This window comes from Trachypithecus francoisi, unplaced genomic scaffold (genome assembly GCF_009764315.1).
Source record: "Trachypithecus francoisi isolate TF-2019V2 unplaced genomic scaffold, Tfra_2.0 Lachesis_group8, whole genome shotgun sequence".
Taxonomy (NCBI): Eukaryota; Metazoa; Chordata; class Mammalia; order Primates; family Cercopithecidae; genus Trachypithecus; species Trachypithecus francoisi.
Window position 1 is genome coordinate 3,663,333 of NW_022681473.1, and position 26,113 is coordinate 3,689,445.

General features: G+C 54.3%; 1 protein-coding gene across 5 annotated transcripts in view; it reads left to right on the plus strand.

The window, feature by feature from the left end:
- Positions 1 to 26,113, plus strand: part of SHANK2 (SH3 and multiple ankyrin repeat domains 2) — a 672,941-nt gene that overhangs the window by 290,102 nt on the left and 356,726 nt on the right. Inside the window, exon 1 of one of the 5 annotated variants that reach the window (XM_033203951.1) lies at positions 21,949 to 22,239. The exons of the other annotated variants lie outside the window; for them this stretch is intronic. Coding sequence (XP_033059842.1) covers positions 22,203 to 22,239 — 37 coding nt within the window. The 5' untranslated portion in view covers positions 21,949 to 22,202. Of the gene's footprint in view, positions 1 to 21,948; positions 22,240 to 26,113 lie in introns of those variants that run through there. 5 annotated transcript variants of the gene reach the window in all.

Here is a 26,113-nt window from a genome sequence, read left to right on the forward strand (position 1 = left end):
ATGTACTTAAGGGCATTTAAGGTCCTGATAAGGCCTGCAATGCACCTTAGGGCATTTAAGGTTCTGGTAAGGCCTGCAATTAAGAAAAGCCCCTTAGCTTTGTTTGACCTGGTATTTCCCGAACATGACTTTAGAACCTGTTCTGCACGGTCGGCTTCAAGGGTCTTCAGGGTCCCGCGGAGCTCACTTTGGGAAGTGGCAGGAAGAACAGGGAGCAGGTGGGCTAATCGCCCCCACCAGGCCCTGACATGGCCCATCTTTCAAACCCCCACCCCACAATTCCTGGCGGCTCACGGGCAGATTCTTTTAGCCCATGCTGTAAGGCACATTTTGATAAAATAGGAACTCGTTGCTGGTATTTAAAATCAGGAGATTTCACATAAAAATCCAGAGTTCTGGCTTCTTTTTTAGGCAGCAGTGATAAGATTGCTGTCGCTAAGCCTCCGTGGAGAGACGGCTGTCCTGAGAGGGCCTTTCGTCTTCTATTTCATTGGCTGTGAAATGAAGCCCAACAGACCTCAGACTCCTTTTGGGAACTGGGAATAGGTGTGGAGCTGCCCTCTCTACCGCAGGTGTTGCCATGCCTTCTAGCAAGATGAAGCTGCACCCCAGCTGGCTGGTCCCCTCCAGCCACAGTCACCTCAGCAGGCCTGGGCACCCCAAGGCTCCTGTAGCTGTGAAGCCTGGGAGGAGGCGGTCTCCTGGCAGGCCTCCGCTGGGGACCATCTCCAATCCCTGCCCCCTTCTTTGGTCTAGGCCTCGCTGGGCAGGCCCTGGGCTGGCTCTTGGCCCACCCCTGCAGCCAGATGATGAGGGCTGGGTAGGTGTGGGCACCCTGGGCAGAGCCAGGCTGGTGCCTGTCTGTGGGGATGTGGGAGAGCTTGCATGGTAGACTCTGCTTATGAACTCGGAGCCTGAGTGGAGTGAATTGAGAGGGGAGCGTGGGAAATTCAGGAGCAGAGATGAGACCCTGGATGGGGTCGCTGCTGAGCGCAGAGAGATGCTCGGGCAGGTTTTCAGTGCTGGTCCCCCGTTCCAGAGCAATTTTAAATTAATTTAAAATGCTGAGTGGGGTAGGGGGGCAGCACCCTCCCTGGCAGGGGATCTGGCAGCCAGGCACATTTCCCCCTATTTTTAACACTGACAGCAGATCCTGGGATTGACGGCTTTGCCTCCTGGCATCACTTTCTTGCTGAAAATCTCAGAGAGGAGGCCCTGCTGCTGCCAACCCCATCGCCACCCTGTGAGACAAGGCTGCATTTGGGGGACCCCGTCTCATTAGAACCTCAACAGAATTGCAGCAGTAGGAGGCGTGGACCTCGTCAAGTGCAGAGTGGGCAGGAGGGACGGCCTCCCACAGAGTGCCCTGATGTGGTGGGACTGCACAGCTGAGGCCCCGAATGTAGACCTGTGTCTCCGTCTCCCTAGCGTACTCCCAGGACCCTGCACTGGGTGGGGGTTGCAGCACAGTGGAGGGCCCTGGCAAGATTGATGATGGGCTGCGGTGGGGGTCCCCTCTTCCCGTTGGGGGCCTGCACCCCTCCTCTGTAAAGTGATGCCATCTTGCTCAGGGAGGGGAATGCCCAGGCCCCAGCTGCAGTCCTGCTCATCCTCAGATCAGAGAGCAGCAGCCAGGCCCCATGGCAGCAGGCTGTTTTATGAGCACAGAGAAACTCTTAAATAGCACCACGGGCCTTGAGCCATGCTCTGGACCTGCCAGGCACCAAAGGCTCTCCAGTGGATGACCTCGTTCATGCTCACAGCACCCAGTGATCCTGTTCTAGCGCCCATTTTTCAGAGAAGGGTGGGAGGGAGAGTGTGGCTGTTTACATTGGAACACAGACCTGGGAGCACTGCCTCCTTCCCAGCCGTGTGGCCAGGAGCAGGTGACTGGACTGTCTGTGTTATGGGGATGATGGTGCTGCCTCCTGTGCTGAGATGAGGTGGCCACTAGGTACCTGGGATCTGTGGAGTGCTGAGAGCAGGGCCTGGGACACGAGCAGTTGACCTGTGCTTCCCAGCGTCATCCTTGTTATTGATTGACAGATGAGGCCGAGCGCAGCAGCTCATGTCTATAATCCCAGTGCCTTGGGAGGCCGAGGTGGGAGGATCGCTTGAGGCCAGCCTGGGCCACATAGCAAGACCCCATCTCTACAAAAAAATGAAAAAATAAAAATTAGCCGGGCATGGTGGCACCTGCCTGTAATCGCAGCTACTTGGGAGGCTGAGGCAGGAGGATCACTTGAGCCTGGGAGGTTGAGGCTGTAGTGAGCTGAGATCGCACCACTGCACATCAACCTAGGCAACAGAGTGAGACCCTGTTTCTAATAATAATAATAATATAATAATAATAATTTACAGATAAATAGCCTGAGGCATTGAAGGCTCAGGTGTCCTCCAAGGAACCCCTAAGAAGGGGGTGCCTCCGTTTTCTGCCGCGGTAGAAAGATCCCCCACCGCACTGTCTTTTGCTGACTTTGCCTGGGAGTGCCTCCCACCTGGAAGCACACTCGAGACTCTCCAGTTCGCTTTTCCTGCCCTTCCACTTTCCCAGGAGCCCAGTTCAGGTCTCTCTGGGCTGGGCACCAGCCTCTGGAAACCTTGCCGGCTGCCCTTGGCCACCTGTTCCTCCGGTGTCGGGGCACGGGGAAGAGCGTTTCTGGGGTGCTTTTCCTCCACCGGCTCCCTTTCCTGCCCCCAGTCCATTGCTTGTTGTTTAATTGCAGGAAGCTCGGAGACAAACACTGGTGGTTTCTATCCAGCACCACCTCTCCAGTGTCTATTTTCAGCCTCCGCTGCAAACAACTTGGAAGTGGGCTGTCCTTCCCGCTTTGTTCTGTGCTGCTTATTTCCATCTCTATATGATTATGGGAAATGTGCATTCATTCACCCAGGGCCGTCCGTTTGATTCTGATTTTCCCTGGCTTGGCTCGTCTTTTCATCAATCAATCCTGGATTTTACTGGGATCTCAGTGTCACCAGGTTGTCTGCCATTCCTGCTTCTGGTCTCTAGGAACAGTCTTTGTGGGTGGTTTGGGGGCATCCCCACCCATATCTTCCAACACCCCCACTCTATCCTCAGCACTTAAGATGGCCTCGCGCTGACCCCGGGGCCAACAAGCACGTTCCATTGGAATGTCATGAAGCCAAGTAGGAAACAGACCACAGACTTGGAGATCTGGAATAAGCCTGATGTTATCAGAGTCCATTTCTCTGCGAGAAAGAGAAACTGTTCTGTTCTGATGAGTCCTTCAGTGTGAAATTATGTCTCCCCTAATCCACTCGAGTGGAAAGCCCTCTCATCTTTGAAGTTTATTGGCCTCTGGTTGGAACCCATTTTCTCTATAGCTCATTTTAGAAAAAGATTTTTTTTTCTTTTTTTTTTGAGATGGAGTCTTGCTCTGTCACCCAGGCTGGAGTGCAGTGGCACAATCTTAGCTCACTGTAATCTCTGCCGCCTGGGTTCAAGCGATTCTCCTACCTCAGCCTTCTGAGTAGCTGGGATTACAGGTGTGTGCCACCACACCCAGCTAATTTTTGTATTTGTAGTAGAGACAGGGTTTCAGCATCTTGGCCAGGCTGGTCTTGAACTCCTGACCTCGTTATCCACCCGTCTCGGCCTCCCAAAGTGCTGGGATTACAGGGGTGAGCCACTGGCCCTATTTTATTTTCTTAAGAGGAAATTGAGTCCCAGTGCCTTGGTCATATAAATTGGTATAACTCCGATGAAAGCCATTGGCCAGACGCATGCCCAGGGCCACGGAGGTGCTCAGACCTTTTGACCTGGCATTTCCACTCCTGGGAATGTAAAATATTCAAATGAAGAAAGGTGCTGCCTGCGTGAAGATGTGCTCGGCTGTGTTATTGATCATGGGGAAAGACGAAAAGCATCTCAGCTGGACTGAGATGATCCCTGTCTGAAGAATCTGTCATATGAAAGAACAGCATGTGTCCTCCAGGAATGTTATGTAACATCCCGTGAGATCGCTCCAAGGGCTGCGGCAGGAGGCCCAGGTGCTCAGTGTGAGGAGTGAAGGGCAGCACCCGGCGTGGAGCCTGTTTCCAACTCCTCCACCGCAGCCCTGAACCCCACGGTTCCAGTGAGTTTGTGCTATGTCGGAAAATGTGCCCAGCATTTTCAATGACCCCCTTGTTGAGAAGGCGGGCTGTGAAGGCCGGAGCAAGGATTTAGGGGGAGAGATTTTCATGCCCGCACCCCCACCCGCCCCCAACCCAAATGGAAAAACGCATGGCAATTTCAGGTAGAAGCTGAACAGCTTAAATGCTATTCGAGGAGTGCTCCGCTGACCCAATTAGGAAAATGGAACATTCATTAGGTTTTTCTTTTTAAGCAGAGTATTAATGAGTTGCACTAATGTTGTGGGGATACCTGTGGCGGGGACAACGCGCTGCCGGAAGAGTCCTCCTGTCCAGAGATGTGGGGAAGCTGGGCGAGAGCTGGGTGTGCATGGATGGATGTAGGTGCCCACTCATCCCCCAGGGAGCTCCCGCCCCCTCAGGGACTCAGATGGGACAGGGGATGGTGGATGCAGCATAGTGTGGTCCTACCCTAGGAAAACTGAGGAGTTACTGGAGAATTGTCCACTAAGACTGCATCCCCAAGCTGAGTAGGAAGATGAAGATGGATGACCACCCATCCAAGGAGATGGCATGGTCACAGGCCTTCCCACGGAAGCGCCAGGAGACGTTTGTGAACTCCCGGGCCTTGAGCACCAAAAATTGGGAGGGCTGAAGCACTTTTGTTTTAGAGAAGTTGACTCATGTGTCCCCTAAGAATCGGTCAAGCCCTGTATCAGTCTCTTGTGTGCAGAGAGCCCCGCAAGTGGGCTGGGGGAGTGGGATTTAACAGCAGACGTCTATGTTCTCACAGTCCTGGAGGCTGGAGCTTGAGATCAAGGTGTTGCAGGGCTGGGGCCTCCTGAGGCCTATCTCTGTGGCTTGTAGGTGCCGCCTTCTCCTTGTGACCTCACAGGGTCGTCCCTCTGTGCATGTCTGTGTGTCCTCATCTCCTCTTCTTCAAGGACACCAGTGAGAATGGATTCAGGACCACCCTAGTGACCTCCCTTTAACTTAACCGCCATGAAGGACTCTTCTCCACATGCAGTCCCACTAGGCGTCAGGACCTCACAATATGAATTTCAGCTCTGTCTACAATGCCAGCCATCCGTAAACTCTTCCCAAAGGCCACCAAGGCTTGCTTCCCTTCCTCCTCCTGGGGCCTACCAAGCCCACCCCATAGCAGCCCAGCCCTCCCCATAGCAGCTCAGCCCACTCCTAATAGCTGTCTTTGCTGTCTCCTGGTCACAATCACCACCTGAACATCTCAAAGGCTTTCCACTTCCACTGCAGCCTCTGCTCCCTGACCCCGTGACCTGAAACTGATACCTGCTAGCCTCAGCCCTGGGCTCACACCCCAGCCTTCCACATGCTGTGAGAGTCCAGGGTCTGCCCAGCTCTGGGAGTCTGAGGCCCAGGGTGTGGTGTGGGCAGCTCTGTGCAGATGCGAGCCACGCCTGTGTTAGGGGTATGACACCACGTCAGGGTAGTCAGATGAGACCAGAGAACGGCCGCCCAGCCCGGCCCCCTGAGCCTGTGGAGTGGAAGGTCCCACCGAGCGTGTCGTTCTCACAGATCCCCGTTTCTCACAGATCCCCGTTTCTCACAGATCCCCGTGCAAGCTCAGACGCTGAGGGAGGGAACTGTGTGGAGAGAGCTTCACCTTGGCCATCTCTTAGGCTTCTGGGCGGGGAGACCCTGTGTGCTGCGCACCCCCCCCCCCCCGCTGTGAGCCTCCAGCGGTGTCTCCTTCAGCTTCAGGACAGGGCTTGGCTTCCTTGCCGAGTTCCATTTAAGCTGCATGAGAATCCCAGGTGGCACAGCAGGGAGCGGGACCCACTCCTGGCCGAGGGACCCAGGCTGAGGCTTGTGCTTGCTCCAGGGCAGGAGCTCACAGTGTAGGGCGGCTGACTCCTGCCTGTGCCCAGTTCTCTTCTGCTGTTGAAGCTAAAGGGGCTCCTGAAAGGGACAAGTGTGGAGGGGGCCCTAGAACACCATTTGCACATGGAGAGACAGGGGCCCAGAGAGGTTATGCAGCCTGGCCAAGGTGTTGGCACAGCGAAACCCCAGCGCTGATTGAAGCAGAGTGGGCCATGGGCCTCCACGGCTCAGAGCTTGACCACCTCGGGGTCACCACGGTGCTGCAGAAAGGTCTGGAGCCTCCCGGGCCGCCCTGGGGCAGGGAATGTGCTTTACTCCCTGGAATGTCTGTCTCTTCCAGCATGGGTTTTGGCCCCAAGTCAAGGGAAAGCAAAACCATCCTCAAATTTTACTGAAAAGAAATTAGCAAAATGTTTAAATATTTTAATAACAATGAGATTTCATATACTTGGAAGTAAATGCTAGGTGAGTTGTCAAATATCGCCAATATTGCGTTTGTTCCGTTCGTGATTTGAGCAAGCACAGGCCAAACAGCTGTGACGCCCAACCAGGCTGCAGGGCATGTGGAGTAGAGAGAGACAAGGTCTCTTGTCCTGCAGGAGCCTAGCGTTCAGGGAGAAGGGCAGTTAGGTCCCAGGAATAAGGGCAGTGACAGCACAAGGACTGCTTGTAAAGGATGGTTTGGGAGGGAGTGGGCTCCGGGGATGTCTGCCCAGGTCGGTGACAGTAGTCAAGACCTGGAGAAGGTTTGGGAGCTGATGAGCAGACATGCACAGTCAGGGTGGGGGTTGAGGCGTGAGAAGGTCTGTGGGTCAGAAGTGACACTGAGTGCTTGGGTCCCGAGGAGGAGGCAAGAAGCCAGGCAGGAGGAGCAGTCACGTGGTCCCTTTGCGGGCTGGAGACTCACCCCGATTCAGCAGGAGCTGGCTCTCGTGCCTAAGGGAGAAGTAGAGGGAAAGGGGCCCCGGACCTTCCCGCAGCTATCACAGGCACCCAGGTCAGGCCAGAATTCCTGAAGAACCAAGCTGGAGACCCTCCTGGAATGTGGCACTACAGGGCTTGGGTTTCACCGTCAGCAGCTGGGTCAGCGATGGGGCCAAAGGCAGACCCTACAGGCTCAGCCCGAGCACATCGTGGCCTGGCTGTGTGACCTCCATCCAGTTGCCGACCTGCTCTGAACCTCGGACTCCTCCGCCGTGTAATGGGGAAAACGGCTGTACCCTGGGCGGCGGTGGAGGGAGGAGAGATGGAAGCCGTGCAGCTCTTGCCCTCTGTGCCGGGTGTGTTGCAGGCATCACCTGCTGCCACTGCCCACCTCTGTCACTGTGGTCATAATTGCTATTTAATTTCTGTAATATTTATTTATTTATTTTGAGATGGAGTTTTGCTCTGCCACCCAGGCTGGAGTACAGTGGCGCCATCTCAGCTCACTGTAACCTCTGCCTCCTGGGTTCAAGCGATTCTCCTGCCCTGGCCTCCTGAGTAGCTGGGATTATAGGCGCCTACTACCATGCCTGGCTGTTTTTTTTTTTTTTTTTTTTTTTTTAGAGACAGGGTTTCACCATATTGGCCAGGCTGGTCTTGAACTCCGGACCTCAAGCAGTCTATCTGCCTCGGCCTCCCAAAGTGCTGGGATTACAGGCCTGAGCCACCATGCCCGGTCTATTCTTCTGTTTTATACACCTCTGGAAGAGATCAGAGCCAGCCAGAGTGTTTCTCAGGTGAAGTCTTATCAAGCTCTAGTGAAACACAGTCAAGTTTTGGTGGCTGGGGGTGGCCTGATCAGCATCTCTTAGAAGTGCCTGGCGCTGGGGTGGCTGCAGCATGAGAACCCCCACAGCAGTTCCTTGTCCCTGTCCTCAGCACCCAGGAGGGAGATCCTGAGTCTGCGGGCTCCAGCCTCCCCTTATGGCCCCCCAGCCCTCCCCAGGCTCCTGCTGCCTGGAACAGCCCTGCCCTAATGGCTGAGGTCCCAGGAGCTCTCCTTGGCCACTGAGCTACAGTATGTGGCTGCTGCTGTATGCCCTTTTGTTTGTGGACAGCTGGGAGGGAGAGGCCTCCCCTCCCAGGTCTCCACCTTTTGTATTAGTTAATGCCCCTAGAATCCCAGGAGTCAGCCCATGGACACTCTGCTCCTCTGAGGGGCTCCTCCCGGACAAGGATGCTCCTTAGAATGGAGAGGGGGGATCTTGCAGCCTGAAGGACTTTTGGGGTGCATTCCACTCCCCTTTTGACATGTGGGGAAACTGAGGCTCCAGGGAGACGGACTCCTAGCCAGGCAGAGGTAGCACCTGGAGCATGCAGGTGGGCCTGCTGACCTGCCTTTGGGCATCTCTGCCTCATGCCGTGTAGTCTGGCAGATGAGCTCCTCACCTGCCTCCCAAGGCACCCACCCTACTACCTCCCTGTCCAGCGGTCGGGGCACCTCTGGTTAGCTTTGACATTGAGGTGGCAATCATAGTGAGGCCTTCACTGCCCTGGGAAGCTGTGACTGTGATAATGCCTGAGTCCTCAAAGCCCCTCACACTGTTCCTCCCAGACTGCACGCCGTCATCATGTGGGGAACCAGCCGGCAGACCCCATGCCCCCTGCCTTCAGCCCCGGGGCTGCACAGCTGCTGGCTGGCCGAGCCCACCTCACACTTGATGTTCCCCCCTCTCCACGTCCCTTCCCTTTGGGATTTGGTTCTTCCTAGACTTGGGGGTTTTCTTGATGCAGATGCAGTGCCTGATATTCACTATGCTGCCAGCTCGGCCCTGGGAGGAATTTATTTGAAGGTTAAATCAGTCACTGAGCCTTAATTAGTTCCCAAAATATAAATGTGCATTTGGATCCGCTAACTAGGTGAAGAACCGAGATGGAGAACCAGCCTCACTCAGCCGCCTGGTGAGTGCTTCCTTTTCCAGGGCGGCCTGGCAGCTTTACCGGGGACACCTTGATCTAAAAAGGGACCTCCCCTTCAACCCGCCTTCACTTCCAGCCTCCTGGAGGTACTCAAGCCTTGCAAAACTTGGATTCTTAGATTGAAATAAACCCCCTCCAAGGCTGTGGTCCTTCCCCGATCGGCTGTAAGGAAGTCCGGGTCTGGGAGCCCAGTGGGCCAGGAAGTCTGCACCTCCTGTCTGCTCAGGACTTTTTGGCTTACATAGTCAGTGGTCCCAGCACATCCTCGTCCCCTCTCTGCTTTGACACACCTGCCCTCTCTACCAGGGCTGTGTGTGTTGCCTCCAGACGTGGGGAGAGTGCACTGGCTGCTGGAGACCACGGGCTATGGAGCGGGGTGGGGAGGGCCACGGGCCCAGACCTGCCCTTTCCCTGAGGGCTTTCTAAGCTGAGTTACCAAATAAAGCAACCAAGACACCTCCCAGCACATGATCCGGGTTCTGGAGCCCACATGTTATACCGTTGTTCTTACTTTATTTAGGATGAAAAGTAGTTTGAAGGAGCCTGTTGGATGATTTCTCCCCCACTTTACTGAATATCTGCCAGTGTGTTGTATTAAATATAATTACAGATGTATCCATGAGCCCGTGACTTCTGCTTTCCCGTAGTGATGGAGCAGCTCATGTCAGACTAACCCTCCTGTTAATCACAGTGACAAACGCCGGACAAATTCTATATAAACACCAACACCAGCTGCTTGTAGGCTTGGGCAAGTGGCCAAAAGCAGACAGAACTAGAGATGCCGGGACCCTTGACAGAAGAGGCCCCCGCCTTGTGAGGCCCACATTCATTAGGTTTCCCCTGACATAAACTGTGTTGTGGATCTTACTGTGTTGTGGATTCAGGGGTTTGAGGTTGGGGTCAGAGTTGCCTGAGAGACTGGAAGTCAAGAGAAATCCTGGGAAGAGGAGGGCCCTGAAGTCTACACATAAGTTCCTTTTGGATTGTTGAAGCGGCCTGTGCAGGGTGCGAATCCAGGGCTCAGCGGAAAACAATAGCTCAAAGCCCAGATGCCATGGGGAGACTTAAGTAGTTTCTTCCATAGGAGAGACAGAGTATAGAATTGAGTCCCAACATGTTAGAGGAGCTTGATAGACATCTTGAGCTTTCTGTTGGCGCCCCAGAGGGGCCCTAGGAGTCAGGACTCCATCCCAAGACCAAATCGACAGAGACTCCGCTAACAAAGCCTAGATCACTACCTCCACGGGGCAAGGCATTGCACTGATAGTTTTACTACCTACTTGAAAAACTAAACACACCGGAGAGGAAGATAACAGAACCTAGAGCCTCTCCAACATAACAAACACAATGACCAGTATAGAATGAGAAATTACTAGCTACAAAGAGAAGGAAAATGCAATGGGCAACCAAAGGAAGCCACAATTGTTAGAAGCAGCATCAGACAACCCAAGTGTTGAAGCAGACAAGGACCTAAAACAACCAGAACATGCACTGATAAGCTCCCACTTTGTGCGGGGTCTTCTGTTGTGTCCCGAGCATAGAGAAGTGTGTGAAGGCCCCTCCCCTGCCCCAGGCCTTCCAGAAGGCTCCAGTTGTGGGGAGACAGTATTCATGATGGGAAGACACTTCACACGGTGAGGCGAACACCGTAAAAGTCCAGGGTGGTGGCCGGGACTTGGGTGGTGGCTCACGCCTGTAATCCCAGCACTTTGGGAGACTGAGGCAGGCGGATCACAAGGTCAGAAGATCGAGACCATCCTGGCTAACACGGTGAAACCCCGTCTCTACTAAAAACACAAAAAATTAGCCGGGCATAATGGCGGGTGCCTGTAGTCCCAGTTACTTGAGAGGCTGAGGCAGGAGAATGGTGGAAATCCGGGAGGCGGAGCTTGCAGTGAGCGGAGATCACGCCAGCCACTGCATTCCAGCCTGGGCAACAGAGCAAGACTCTGTCTCAAAAAAAAAAAAAAGAAAAGAAAAGAAAAAAAAAAGTCCAGGGTGGGAAGTAGGAACGTGCCTTCCTTTTATTTATTCATTTTTGGATGAAGTCATTCAGCATGCTTTTTTTTTTTTTTTTTTTTTTGAGACAGAGTTTTGCTCTGTCACCTCGTCTGGAGTGCAATGGCACCATCTCAGCTCACTGGAACCTCTGCCTCCTGGGTCCAAGTGATTCTCCTGTCTCAGCCTCCCAAGTAGCTGGGATTACAGGTGTGCCACCATGCCTGACTCATTTTTTGTGTTTTTAGTAGAAACAGAGTTCACTATGTTGGCCAGGCTGGTCTTGAACTCTTGACCTCAAGTGATCTGCCTGCCTCAGCCTCCCAAAGTCAGGGATTACAGGCATGAGCCACCATGCCTGGCCTCAACACACATCTTTAAGAGGGTCTGGGCTCTGTGCTGGTGATGCAGTGGTGATTAAGACAGACTCTGCCCTTGTCCGCAGTTTACAGACATTTTACTTGGGGGAGAAAGATCATATAAGCAAACTTAAAACTAACGTGACTTCAGTATTCAATAAATAGAATGAAGGAAAAAGTCACAGGGGGCTAGCATGGAGAATAAGAGAGAAACCCTCTTGGACAGGATGGCCAAGGAAAGCCTCCTCATGTGTTGACCTTGAGTGTGAGTGCACAAGGCCTGGAGTTGGAAGCAGCCAGACACAGGAAGAGCAGGCAGATGAGTGCCAGATGGAAGGCAGGCACAGCAGGGGCAGAGGTGTGTCCAGAGCACTGGGAGGGAGCTGGCAGGGCCCGTGTGGGTGAGGGGGCATGTGGAGGAGCAGGAGCAGCAGAGGCAGTGGCATAAGTCCTCTAGAGGCCTGTAAGGGGGCAGTGGCATGTTCAGTCTGCCTGGTGTCTTCATCAGCTGCAGCTGTTTTAACAAAAATACCATAGACTGGTGGCTTAAGCGACAGAAACGTTTTTCTCGAAGTTCTAAGGAAAGTCCAAGATCAAGGTGCCAGCCTTGATTGGATCTTAATTTGGTGTCTGATGAGGGCTCCCTTCCTGGCTTGCCAACGGCAGCCTTCTTGCCGAGCCCTCCCATAGTGGAGAGACAGAGAGCGACCAACTCTCAAGTGTCTTCTTACAAGAACACTAAGCCCATCATGGAGGTCCCACCTCCTTGACCTCATCCAACCCTAATTACTTCCCAATGTCCCCATCTCCAAATACCATGACGTGGGAGGTTAGAGCTTTAACACATGAATGTGGTGGGGGGGATGTAAACCTTCAGGCCACAGGACTTGGTGACTGTAGTTGGCCTCTGATGGTCTCAGGTGCTGCTTTGAGTAAGTCACTCTGTGAGGGGAGCTGCTGAGCAGGTCTAGCCCTTCAATGTGTCCTGGGACACTCAGGCATTGGGTAGCTGCAGTGGTTCTTTCTGTGTGGTCCTGGCATCTGCAGTCTGGCACCAAATGCCCAAACAGTGAGGAGCCTGTGAGCAGTGAGCAGAGGCTGTGATGGAGGCAGGCAGAGCCCTCCAGACAGCGTCTACCCATGGGGGAGCAACAGGAACGATATAGACGTCTGGGCCTTGGATGGCACCCGGGGCCACCCACAGGAAATCCTTTCCCTCCATGCCTAGCACTCTGTAAACGTTGACTTGCACAACTGCTGGCCTTCGAGGCAGCTGCAGTTATTACCCTTTCTCTGACCTGCAGGCTCAGGCTTGGACAGGCACAGCCACGTGCCTGAGGTCTCAAGCAGCAAGGGTGGAAGCAGGCGCCATCCTCACCCCTAGCCTTATCCAAGCTTTCCCTCTGTGCCCAGTGGCAGTTGTGTGGCGCCGGCCTGAGAATCAGGGCCAAGTGGCCATGCTGCTTCTGAGTGTGCAGCTGCTCAGGAAGTGGAGGCAGCAGGCACGTTCCCTTAAGGACTGAGAGCCGGGCCTTCCCTCCGCCCCCCATGGGCAAGCTGGCCATGTTGTGAAAGGGTGTCTGTAACTGGAAACAGAGTGACACTCCTACCCACATTTTGGGAGTCCCTCCTGCACCTTGGTGGGCCCTCCTGTAGGGGAGGGGAGGTGGTGGGCAGCCCACCCCAGTGTGGCTTGAGACAGGGAGAGCTGCTGCCCTGCTTAGGGTGCGGTGGGCTCAGGGTGCCCACTCCCCCAGCCTCCGCTGAGGTCCGAGAGAGAGTCCACTCGGTCCCTAGATCTCCAGGCTTCTCCTCCTTGGGTTTCTCTAGCCTGTGGGATTCTGAGACCTCATGAAACCTCAGCAGAATGAGGGCTGGTCACCCTACTCTACAGATGAGAAAACTGAGTTCTAGAGCCCTGCCTTGAGTCAGAGACTGACCCAGGACTCATATCTTCCACCACCAAGCTCAGATTTCATTCTTTTATAAGAAGCTGGAACAAAGGACCCCATCAGGTCCTGGGGAAAGAGGATGGCTCACCCCAACAAGGGTCCCCCAGCTCAGCTCTGATTCCTCCCAGGGACTGGACACCTCTTCTCCTGGTGCAAGATCACTCAGACCCCGGGGTCCTCCATAAGCCCCCAGCCCACTTGGCCTGCACCTCGGCCCCTGGTTGTGATTCCTGACTGAGCAGCCTGTGTCCTCGAGAACTGGCGGAGGACGTCTCAGCATATAAGCCTCATTTTGCCCTGTGGGAGGCCCAGGTATCCACAGTCACTCAGCTCTCAGAAGGGCCACCACAGGGGTGGCTCATGCTGCCCGTAAGCCACTGCACACCCCTTGGCTCCACCCCTGCTCCCCCGTCAGGGCAGCGTGTCCCGCACACAGTAGCGTCCTGTGCACTGGGGCTGCGGCTCTGCAGGGAGCCTGTGGCCAAGGCTGGAGCTGCGTGGAGGGAGGGCAGAGGAGGCAGTGTCTGGAGGCGGTGATTCTTCTAGAATATACCTTAGGGAACCCCTCACTTCTCTTTGTAGTCAGACCCACTTTCACCCTCCAGAGCTCCTCCCCACTGCCCCCCAGAATAGCCGTGTTCTTGGCCCTAAAGCCCATGTTAGGGTCAGAAAACTGGTGAGTGGTATCTCCTGGAGTTACAACCCCAGTCCCCTGCAGCTCTCCATCCAACCAGGGAGAGAGACCCTGTGGGAGGTTCCGATGCCCGCTCCTCAGTGCCTTCACCCCGATTTTCCACCGGCCTCCATCAATCCTGCAGGAGCAAAGCTTCCCTCAATGACTCCAGCGACGGGAACATTACAAACGCCACAGACTCCTACCTCTTTGTGCAAAGATAACCCCGCATTATTGCCGAGATGCCTTTTTATATCTTGTGTTATTTATAAAAGCATGATTCATTTAACAATTATTGTGAGATGGAGAAATGTTGCCTACTAATATTTAAATTGCAGTTATCTAAAGCTACGAGGGAAAGAAACAAGAGCTGCTATTTTGGATCTGGTGGGGGATGGGCAGGAAGAATTCCGCTCTAGCTTGTACCTGCCCTGTACCTGCCACCCCTGCTCCTGGCTTGGCCCCTGCTGGCTGAGGCTCTTGCGTACACACTTTCTCAGCATTCAGTCTTTGTTTCTGCAAGATAAAGTGGAGCTTGGGGCTGGTGGGCCACTGAGACCCTCTAGAGTTTCTTTTCTTTTTTCAGCTCCCCATGGGCCTCCAGTCTGAACAGAGTTAGAGCCACCTCGTGTGTATTTTGTGTTCAGGTGGAAATAGGCTCAGGTGCTCCCCTGCATAGGCTCAGCTGCTCCCCTGCATAGGCTCAGGTGCTCCCCTGCATAGGCTCAGGTGCTCCCCTGCATCTACCCTTGAAATATGGGGTGGGGCCTTCATAAATCTCTGGGATATCAGGGCATCCTCTGCCCCAAAACCCTGCGAATTTTCTTAGCATTGCTTCCTACATCCCAGCATTTTATTTTCTTCTCTTCTGGTTTGGTTGTGATCACGCTCAGGGTTTTGCCGCAGGTTTAAGTTGAAGGTACTGCTCAAAGCTGGCCCTTGTGCCTTCCTCAGCTTGGAGCTCCTTCCTGGCAGGAGGGCCTGGGTCTGAGTTACGCAGGAGCAGTGTCTTGGGGAGATGACCCTGTCCTGGCCTGGGTCAGGACCCTGTCTCTAGCAGCCCGATGGCCTTCCACTACCTGCAGCCACCTGAGCTGCCCGGAGAGACTGAGAATACCTGTCAGGACCTCCCTCGTCACCAAGCTGTTGTAGTAATCCCAATAATAAACAGTCAGCAATAATAAACAGACTTCAGTCGTGGTCATGGTGGCAGCAGCTAATCTCTGTTGAGCACTCACCGTGCATAAGTACTGCCCCCAGTAAGCCCGTAACCCCCCAAGCAGCTCCTTGAAGTGGCCTCTATCACTGTGCTTGCTTTGTTTTTGGGGATCCAGAGTCCAGGGACATTTTGTGACTTGTGGACAGTTGCTTTGTGGGATTTGAACCCAGAAAGTCCAGCTGCAGATGTTGCAGAGACGCTCTCAGGGTCCCTGGACCACAGGCCTCCGTGAGAGATGTGGCGTGCCCAGCTCTCTTGCCTGACACCCAGCCTCATGGGCTCTGCCGGTTAGGGTCTGGGTCACTAGCAGTAGAGTCCACCCTGGCTTGTTGATGCAGGAGATGGAAGACTCTGACAGATGTGAGGCAGTCACTGTGCTCCAACAGGGCTGGAGAGCTAGGCCTGGAAACTGCGGCAAGCCGGGGCAGCCAGGCAGGGCAGCCAGTCAGGGCGTCCAGCCACAGGTGGGCTCTGTGGAGCACCTGGTACCATGCACAGTCAGAGGTGCTGGCAGGAGCTTAATATTGTGCTGGAACCGCGTGCCACACCCACTGGCTTTGGTGAGTTACTCCTCCTGCATCAGTGCCTTCCTGGTCCATGTGTCTGGTTGGCTCGAACTCGAAACCCCAGCAGCCAGGGAAGCTGAGAGATGAGTCCTCACTGTTTCCAGGCAGGACATGGGGTGCGGGGAACTCCAAATGCAGTGAGGACGCTGAGGACGCCAGCCCGGCTGCTCTGCAGATGCAGTGAGGATGCTGAGGACACTGGCTGAGCCGCACTGCAGATGCAGTGAGGATGCTGAGGACGACAGCCTGGCTGCTCTGTAGATGCAGTAAGGACGCTGAGGATGCTGTCCTGGCTGCATCTGCTCGTGGGGCAAGGCGGGGCAGTACAGGCCTTCTCAGGGTCTGGGGCAGCTGGTAGCTTGGCTGTGGCTTAACACAGGCCTCCCTGGGCCTCCACTGGGTGCATGCAAGGCCCTGGGCAGAAGTGGGGGTGGGGGTAGGGTGGGAGTTGGAGAAGGAAGGTGGCTTCTGGCCTCAGGTGAGCAGCACAACTAGAGACCAGCCTGGTGAAGCTGGTAAAGTGCTGTGGAACACTCAGAAAAGAGGCTGGGACTCGCTCCCTCTGTTAATTGACTCATGCATGTATTCATTCATTCATCGTTCATTCATCTCCAGAGCACTAGGGATCACTGCCAGTGTGCAGGGCAAGGAGGAGGGCTGGGCACGGAACCTGCCTTCGAGGAGCTGCGAGGCTCCTGGCTCCACAACATGCCCTGAGAGCTGACTGCTGCCACAGGAGCCCTGAGGAAAGGGGTCTGTCTGCTGCCTGGATCAGTCAGGGAGACTTCCTGGAGGAGGCAGCACCCAGAAAGATAATGTGAATGCATTGTGAGCAACAGACCAGGACTTGTTTATTATAGAGATAGGGCAAAGCGGGAGGATTGCCTTGCTCTCTGCTTACAGATTTTTAAAAAATTAAATGTATTCATTCAGTGATCACTGACACTGCCTCCAGGTACTACTGTTACAAATATTAACTTACTTTATCCTTATGACTTTCCTGTGAAGCGGCACCATTAATATCCCCATTAAACGGACTAGGAGACAGAGGCAAAGAGAGGTCACAGAACTTTTCTGGGGTCACAGAGCTAAGACCTGCCCCCAAAGGTGTCCCCACAGTGTTGTGTGCACCAAGCCCTTCTCCTTTGTGCTTCAAACGTGAGCTCGGGTAGCTCTACCCTGCAGAGTAAGTTGTGCTATTCCCACTTTACAGATGGGGAAACAGGGTCAGGGGGTGTCCAGCCAGCCCATGGCTGCAGGGGGCGTGAGACAGAGTCAGCACCCAAACCTGCATCTTGACTCCCACGTCCAGTTCTTTCCAAACCACAGGGGCGCTGAAGCCATAGCAAGTGGAGGCGGGTGTCTGATCGCCACTGAACGGGGGGCGTTTCTGAGACCCGTGAGCACCTCTGAGTCTCGCCAGGCATGTTTATAACACCTGGTACAGCCTCCCCACCAGGACTTCAGAGCACCTTGAAATGTTCTGATGTGCGAAGAGCTTTTTTTTATGCAAGAAGTGAAATTATTTTCAGCCCGTTGTCAAGCAGTTGTCAAAAGACATGGCAAATAAAGGGCTTAGTGAGTCTCAGGGTTTGAGGGGGTGGTGCAGTGTATGGGGTGAGTCTGTGGGGTGCTTGTGGGCAGGGGCTGCAGGGAGGGAGGGAAGGGGGCACGGGGCTTTGAATGTCACTGGCTCACAAAGCACCAAGGGCCAGGCACTGGAGCTGGGCTGAATGGAGCTGAGTTGGTGTCTGCAGGGCCAGGTTGGGTGGCTGAGAGTTTGGGGTTCATTTGGGGGTGACCCTTTTCCTTTCTGGAAACTCTAACTTCAGAGCCTCCCTCTCCTCTTTTCTCCTGGTTTTCAATCTGTTCACGGACAACAAACAGACTCAAAAGGTGCTCGCCTGCGTTTTGGGATGGGTAGGCGTGCGGGCAGGCAGGCAGATAGCTTCATCACCAACCACTTACATTGCCACCCTCTCTGCTACCCGCCTGACCCCAGCCCAGCTCACACCTGGAAGTTCTTCCCCTCCAGTCTCTCCCTTTTCCAGAATGAAATCCGTTGGAAATAAAACCTCACCTGCATTCAGTAGGAATGTGGCCAGCACAAGCCTGCAGTCGTTGTAGGCCCTTCACACAGCACCCCTGTAGGAACAGAGGGTCTAAAGGTGGAAGGAAGGGAAGGCTCAACCATGCTGTGAGCATTTGGGCTCCAACGCATGGAAAGCTATGTGGGTGCAGCAGGGATGTCTGACCCTTCCCGTCCCCTGGGCAGCTTAGCGCTCAGCCTCTTTGAACCTCGTCCGTCTCATCTGCCAGCCTTCCTGCTGGTCTCAGGGACCCAGGATGGCAGTTCCACGGGGACATTCCCAAAGCCTGAGGCTTTTCTCAGAGAAAAAGATTTCTGGAAGCCTCAGGGGAAAATGGGTTTTTAAGTTTCGTCTTTTATCTTCGTCTTAATTTTCATCTCAACCACTGGCGCTCGGTCGTCCTCGGAATCCTTGTTTTAGAGATGGGAGCGGTGCTGGTGAGTTCCTGGAGTTCTGCGGGAGACTCTGCTCCCACCTCTGCCTCTGCTGCCCCAGCTCTCCAAGGTCACCAGGTCTGTGGCAGGTTTCTGGGTCTCTGTGGCTTGGAGGGTGAAGGGCCGGGCCTGTGTGCAGATAGCAAGAGAGTGCATCTACCTGGGTCTCAGGGGTGAGCTTGTCTCCTGCGATAACCCAAAGTGTGGATGTCTGTGAGGGCCCAGACCCCAAACACTCACACCAAGCGTTTGTCCACACAAAACTTCCCGCCCAGCCAGGCAGGCAGGGCAGGCTTCAGGCCGCAGATGCGCTCATAAAACGAGAGGCAGAAGGAATGCTGATGTTCCCATGGACACATCCCAGGGCTGGAAGAGAAATATTCCCCCAGAAAGGCAGGGACGGGGACACCAGATGAAAACCGCCCTGGAGGCTGCACAAGGGTTTGTGTTTGTCAAGGCAGAGACTGTGCCTTCAGCGTCAGACTTCCCGGCAATTGAGGAAGTGGTCTGTACCCACTGAGGAAGGGGGCAAGTGGTGGGTGTGGGGGAAGGAGGCTCATATAGGCTGCTGCCCGCGTCTGACAGCGAGAACCCCTGCGCAAACGTAGTGAGCCACCTGTCGCTGGAAGTATCCATGGAGAGCCTACCACATGGCCAGGAGGGTGGTGTCAAGAATGACCCAACACCCTCTGCAGGATTTCTGTGGGGTTGACCAGAAGACCCCGTGTGGCAGAGCCTGGCCCAGGGCCAGGCACTCAGTAGGTCTGTGCATGAGACTGATGGAGCCACTGCTGCTCCTGATCTTTGTGAATGGTTTACTCAGCCTCCTCCGCGTGTGGGCGGGAAAAGTTGTCTGCTTATTGAAAGAATTGAAGGTGTCTGGAAAAGGGATCCTTTAGCCTGGGGGTGTTCCCTGGGTTCCTCAAATCGTCCAGTGTCCAAAGCCTCATCGTGCCCCACTCCTCACCCCTGCACAGCCTGAGAAGCAGGCCTGGGTCTTCAGATCTGGCTGGCTGTCTTCTGCACATGCCCCCAAAGCAGATGGGACATGGGGTGCAGGGGTGGGGGTGGATGGGGCAGAGGGACACCAGGGATGGAAGCCAGCTGTGTTCCTAGTGACGGGGCCTTGTCTTGGGAAGGCTCCTTCCCTTCTCCCTGGGCAGCTCAGGGCTCATGGAACCCCTGCCTGGCCTCCTGCTTGTGAGCAAATGCCCCTCCAGGAGCAGCTGCTGCACATACACATGATGGCGGTCGCTGAGGGTCCTGTCTGGGCCAGCTGTGGGTGCTGCTGCATGGCTCCTGTCCAGAGGTTCTGGTTCTGCTCCGGTTTAGACGGGGCAGGGCCTTTTCTTGGTCCTTTGACATATTTGACATTGGAGGCCCCTGCGAGGGGAAAAAGGCTCCATCTTTTCCCCTGCATCTGTCCAGAACAGATGCCAAGATTGTCACATGGCCCCAGGGAAGTGGCTTCTTCCCCACACCCTCCACCCAAGGCCATCCGTGGCCAGCAAGGCAGCCAACGATGACAGGACACCACTGGCCCCAGGCCAAGGGCCATCCTGGCCTTACCAGCCCAGAAACGTGCAGGCTCTCCTCGCACTGCTGCAGGCCGCTAAGGCAGCAATGCCAGAGCAGTGATTGGCTCAGAAACTTGGCTTGGGATGAAGCTCTGTGCTTTTGGGAGGGAATCGATCAGTGGCAGATGGAGGGGGTGTTGAGCATCACTGAGTCTCCCCGAGAGTTCCCTGAGCTTTGGTGAGTTCTCTGGGCTCACGTGGCTGAGCACACGACCAGCCGGGTCCCCCAGCCTTGGAGGAGCTCCCTCTATACACCAATACGGACACGATGGCATCCCCGTCCCAGCCTCCCAGCGCTCGCCAGCCAGGGCAGGCAGCCAGGCCAGCACATAGCAATGAACTAGACACTCACCATCTGGAAAGCTTCTGGCCCCCCTGGCTGGTCCACCCAGAGGACACATCGTCCGGCCTCCCAAAGTGGGGGGGGCTTTGTGCATCTGAGGAAGGTTCTTCTGGAAGCCGTTCAGCCTTGCTCAGAGTGTCCAAGTGCATGAACCCTGTGGGACACACTGGTGACTGACCTCAGAACCATTTCTTAATGCAAGTCTTAGAAATGGCTTCGACTCACTCGGTTTTATGATTTGGCGACGCATGGTAGGGTGAGAATGTCACCCCTGGCAGAGTTTTGACATGGCTCATGAGTTGTGTGAGTTAAATAAGAGATGAGGTTTATTGCTATTTCTGGGTTTCTGTGGGGTTTTTTTGTTTGTTTTTGGAGACAGAGTCTTGCTCTGTCCCCAGGCTGGTGTGCAGTGGACAATCATAGCTCATTGCAGCCTTGAACTCCAAGGCTCAAGCAATCCTCCTGCCTCAGCCTCCTGAGTAGCTGGGACCAGAGGCGCACGTCCACACCCGGCTAATGTTTTTAAATTATTTTTCATGGAAACGGGGTCTCGCTGTGTTGCCCAGTCTGGTCTCAAATTCCTGGGCTCAAGCAATTCACCTGCCTCCACCTTCCGAAGCGCTGGGATTACAGACGTGAGCCACCACGCCCGGCCAAGAGATGCTGTTCGGGTTCTCAGCTGATACAGGGCGTACCCTCAGTGATTCTGTGACAGTGTCCGCTCAGAGGCCTTCACCGAGGGATGCCGCTGTCCCGTCCCCGGTATGCCTTCAGGGAAAGGCTCCTGGGGGGGGTGGGGGCAGCCTTCTTATTCTCACAGCGCCATTTTTATTGACACGAAGTGTGTCAACCATGTGGAATTAAACTTCAGTGCTCTGGTTGCTTTTTCCTTGTCTCATCTTTCTCCGATTTTGGGTGTGTGTGTTTTTGTGTGTGTATGTGTCTGTGTGTGTCTGTGTGTGTGTATGTTTTAAATTTCTGAAGCCGTTCTCTTAGCAACCAGAAAAAAAAAAAAAAAAAACCAGCACACTAAATTACAGCCCAGCAGAGGCATCAGGCAACAGAACCTTGCCCCTGGATGCTCCACGTAGCTTCAGGAAGCTCCTTCTCCTGGTGTAGAAATAACTCACTGTCCACCTGCCACAGGGCACCAGCCTGCATCCACTTCTCTGTGTTCACTTTATAAATCTGACTTTCTCCATGTAGGGCTTCCAAGGGGTCGCTTTCCTCTTTTCTCTTCTTCTGCTGTGTTGGAAATGCCTAAAGTGACCTGAGGAGCTCGCTTTTATCAGCTGCCTGGAAACGGGGCCATCCTTGGCAGGGTCTCAGTTTAATTGTCTTTTTATCTCTCTCTTTAAAAAAAAAAAAAAAAAACTAGGAGGGGGTGGAGTCCTGTTTTTTCCAGGGTAATTACCTCGATGGAGGGGGAGCCAGAGAAGTCATGGGCACTTGTGTCTGATTCTTTTGAACAGAAATATAGGTCGTGTTCAGAAATTCCAGAATGCTGGCCGTGTCTGCCCGGGGAACGTGGGTCTGGTGTGAAGCGTATCTGGTACTTGGATGCTTCCCTCCCCCTTGTCTGTCTCCCCACATCTGCTAGCTGACAAACAAACTTGGGTTTTTCTTTAAAAATTTTTTTTTAAAAAAATAGAAAAGCACAGTGCATTATATTTAGGCACAGGCGCATGGAGCGCCCAGCACCAGCCCGAGTTTCCTTGGATAACTGGGCCTTGAGCTCACTCATGCCTCCCGGCGTCTCCCAGCTGCCAGCTCGAGGACGCCTGATCTGCGTTAACCCTCCGCGGTGCCTCTTCCTCAATGCCCTGAGCACAAAAGCAGAGTAGCCCGGCTCACATGACGCGCGCCGCGAGAGGTAGCTGGGTTTGAGAGCAGCCCGTCTACGTGCAGTTGGTTCCCAGCTGACAGACAGAATATGGGGTGGGCTTTGTCACCAGCACGCTGGGTCTGGCATGCCCAGCTATGCTCGGAAGTGCACCGTGCCCAGACACCCGCCACCTCTCCCCGGGTCCCAGCTGCTCTAGCACCGAGGGGCCGGGCTGCACGCCTGTCCTTCCTCCCATCCAGGAAGGTTATATAATGAGCGGACCGCTGCCAAAGTCAGAGGGAAAATGAAGTCTTTGTTAAATGCCTTCACCAAGAAGGAAGGTAAGGAAAAAGCTGTTGGGAGCCGGGTGCATGGGAATTAGCAGCTGCTTGCTGATTCTCGGGGTGGGGGAGAGGGAGGACTCCAGTTCCTCCTAAAATTGCCAGTTGTTAATCCCTGGCATGTCAGGGGATAATGACTTTGGTTTGGGATATGGTTTGGTTTGAGTTGGTCCGGATATAACGCTGTGGAAGGTCTTGCCTTATTGTGTGCTGCTTTCAAGCCTTCAGCCCTGGTGAGATTGCATTCTGGAATGGCCATCCGTGGGGACCGTGCCACGGAGCGTGTTAGGAACTAAGTCCTAGGGAAAATAAAGGAAGTTTTGACTGTAGTCCTCAGTGCCCAGAGAGCTGCTAGGCACTGGCCAAGGCAGGTCGGGGCACATGGCTGGCTGCACTGAATGGGTGGCTACCTTTCGAGCCGCTCCGGGCTCTCCCATCCCTGGGTTGCAGTTACATGGAGTGGATGGGAAGGGAGCGTGGCCAACTTTAAAAGTGCACATGCTCTTTGTCATACCTTGTGTAATTTTTATTGTGGGGAAAAAATGTATAAATAAATGCATGTAAGCCAGCTAAGAAAATATCCACCTACTTAGAGTGTGCAGATTGCCTGAAAGAAGGAAACAGTTGGGTGGAATATTAATCATTTTCAGACAGAAAACAGTTATTTTTAACCCTTTTCACAAAAATCATCATTTCCATGGATGGTTCCAGTTTTGTCAGAGAGCTCTCATTTTAGGAAATCAGATATCATATGAAGATGTGACTTTAAAGAAATGAGGAAGGTACTTTCTAGCCCCAGTTTCTAGCAAAATAAACACTGAAGAAATTTCAGTACTCAGGAAACTAATTTAATATGAATCTTGGTAATTAAGCGAGGTGATTTTCATTAAAATGTTCGCACTGATGTCGCCGGTGAGATTTTATTTGAGTAACTTGCCTGGTCCACAGAGTAAAATGTATTTGAAAATGTCCCAGCTCTTTTATTCCTTAATCCTCCAAGGGTGGCCCCCCAACGCGAATTCTTCCCCTTCTCTAAGTCCCTACTCTTCTGACAGAGTCTTAGGAATGTATATAAATAACCACCTTTGTCTGTGCCCATTTTCTGACATTATTCACCAAAATTCCCCTTCCGGGACTTCAATTTTTATAATCCATGAACAGCCTGAAAATTTCAGTTGGGGGCTTTGGTGTTAGGTTAATTCTGTATCTGTTCTGTTCTTCCGTAGACTTCTCTTTCCTAATGAGTTTATCTTAGCAACTGCCAGGACTCCCCCAAATGCCATCACTTGCTATGAAGGCTGTGCACACCTCCCCCAGTTACAAGGGTCAGAAAAAGAGAATTGGCTGTATTGTCAGGGCGGGGAGGCTGGGCGTGAGGCAGTCGGCTGTAGGAGGCAGCGTTGCCGTGACTGGGGGCCTTGTGATGTCTCCTTCACGTGGGTAGGGAGAGCCCTGGCCTCTCCTGGGTGCCCCAGGAAGCTGGGGGTTCTGCGGCTGCTGTCCGCTGGCTGTGTCTGTCTGAGATTTCGGCTCTCACACCAATACAGTCTTCCAACACGTAATCTCTGTAAATGAAAGATAATCGCTCTCTGAGACTGTGGGCTCATCAGCCCTTTGCAAGGTCTTCTAATCCACCCGCCCAGCCCCTGCAATGACAGGCAGTTCCCGGATCACCCGGAAGCCCTCTGGGCCAGTCGTGTCTTTGTAAGCCTCCATGCGAACACTCAGTGATCTACAAGGTTTTTTGTTAGTCTCTGCCGGTCCAGAGGGAGGGGCCCCAACTTGGTTTTCCCTCATGACCAACAAAACACAGGCTCGGTGACCTGTCCCAGGGATGAGGTTTTACTCATGGGTGGTGGCTGCGGATCCCAGGCCAAGCCCCTCGAGGGTCTTTGGAAGGAGAGGTGTCCACGGAGGGTGCCTTCAGCCTTTTCCGTTCCTTGTCTCTCCCTGGCCACCTGGGTGGCGTTCGTGGATCCATGTGCTTTGAGAAATTAGGAGTGGGATCAGAGTCCCCACTGAGGAGCCCCGGCTGCTTCGCAGGGCGTCTTCAATGACAGAAAGGCTTCACAGAGGAACCAGATCAGAGCAGGTGTGAGACCGTGACCTCCCCAGTGTGCCACCTCCAGGTTCTTACCAACAGCAGGCACTGACGTCCGACTGTGCCAAGTCCAGTGTCCAACCTCAGGATGCTTTGCACAGCTGTGTGCGGCTCCCCAGGCTTGGCTCTAGCTCTGTCTCCAGGGCTGCCCTGTGTCCTGGGGAGGTGGGGAAGGTGCGCTGGGTCTCAGTTGTCTCCCGTGAGCAGTGCCAGCACCCTCCATCCCCCATGAGCTCTGCCAGCACCTCCTCTGTCCTCAGGAGCTCTGTCAGTGCCACCTCTATCTTTAGTGAGCTCTGCCAGTGCGAACCTTGTCCCCCATGAACTCTGCCAGTGCTACCTCTTTCCCCCAGGAGCTCTGCCAGGACCACTTCTATCCTTAGTGAGCTCTGCCAACGTGACTTCTTTCCCTCATGAGCTCTGCTAATGCCATCTTTGTCCCTGTGAGCTCTGCCAGCACCACTTGTTTCTCATGAGCTCTACCAGCGCCATCTCTGACCATGAGCTCTGCCAGTGCTACCTCTGTCCCTCATGAGCTCTGCCAGCGCCACCTCTGACCCTCATGAGCTCTGCCAGTGCTACCTCTGTCCCTCATGAGCTCTGCCAGCGCCACCTCTTACCCCCATGAGCTCTGCCAGCACCACCTCTGACCCTCATGAGCTCTGCCAGTGCTACCTCTGTCCCTCATGAGCTCTGCCAGCGCCACCTCTGACCCTTATGAGCTCTGCCAGTGCTACCTCTGTCCCTCATGAGCTCTGCCAGCACTTCCTCTTACCCCCATGAGCTCTGCCAGTGCTACCTCTGTCCCTCATGAGCTCTGCCAGCGCCACCTCTTACCCCCATGAGCTCTGCCAGCGCCACCTCTGTCCCTCATGAGCTCTGCCAGTGCTACCTCTGTCCCTCATGAGCTCTGCCAGTGCCACCTCTTACCCCCATGAGCTCTGCCAGCGTTACCTCTGACCCTCATGGGCTCTGCCAACTCCACCTTTGACCCTCATGAGCTCTGTCAGTGCCACCTCTGTCCCTCATGAGCTCTGCCAGTGCCACCTCTGACTGTCATGAGCTCTGCCAGCGCTACCTCTGACCCTCATGAGCTCTGCCAGTGCTACCTCTTACCCCCATGAACTCTGCCAGTGCTACCTCCGACCCTCATGAGCTCTGCCAGCGCCACCTCTGACCCTCATGAGCTCTGCCAGTGCCACCTCCGACCCTCATGAGCTCTACCAATGCAACTTCCTTCATGAGCTCTGCCAGTGCCATCTTCATCCCTGTGAACTCTGCAGCGCCACCTCTATCCCCCGTGAGTTCTGCCAGCACCATCCATGTCCCCAAGACCTTTGTCATTGCCACCGGTGTCCCAAACTACTTGTGAGATTCTTCTCCTCTGAGGCAGGAAGGTCCCCCCAGACCCACTCCCAGGGAGGACGGGTGTTGTCTCTTGCCTTGCAGTCTGTCAGATGGTAGCCCTGGTCCTGTCAGTGCAAACTTTGGAGCCAAACGTGGCTTAAGCCTAAGGGCTGAATCCTGTAGCTGGTGAAAAGCTGCTGCAGGCATGATTATCACAGGCCGGGAAGAAGCCCGTGCCTTTGGCCAGCCGGTGGTGGTGGTTTCTGCTGTTTCCTGTGGAGCTTGGAGGGCTGCCTTTCAGGAGGTCCTCTCTTGGACACTTGCTGTTTCAGGAACTCTGGGTGACCCAAGGCAGCTGTGGTGTGGCTGCCACCCCTCAAAGCTCCCGGGGGCTGTTGCTCTCATTCTGAGTCCCTGGGCTCATTG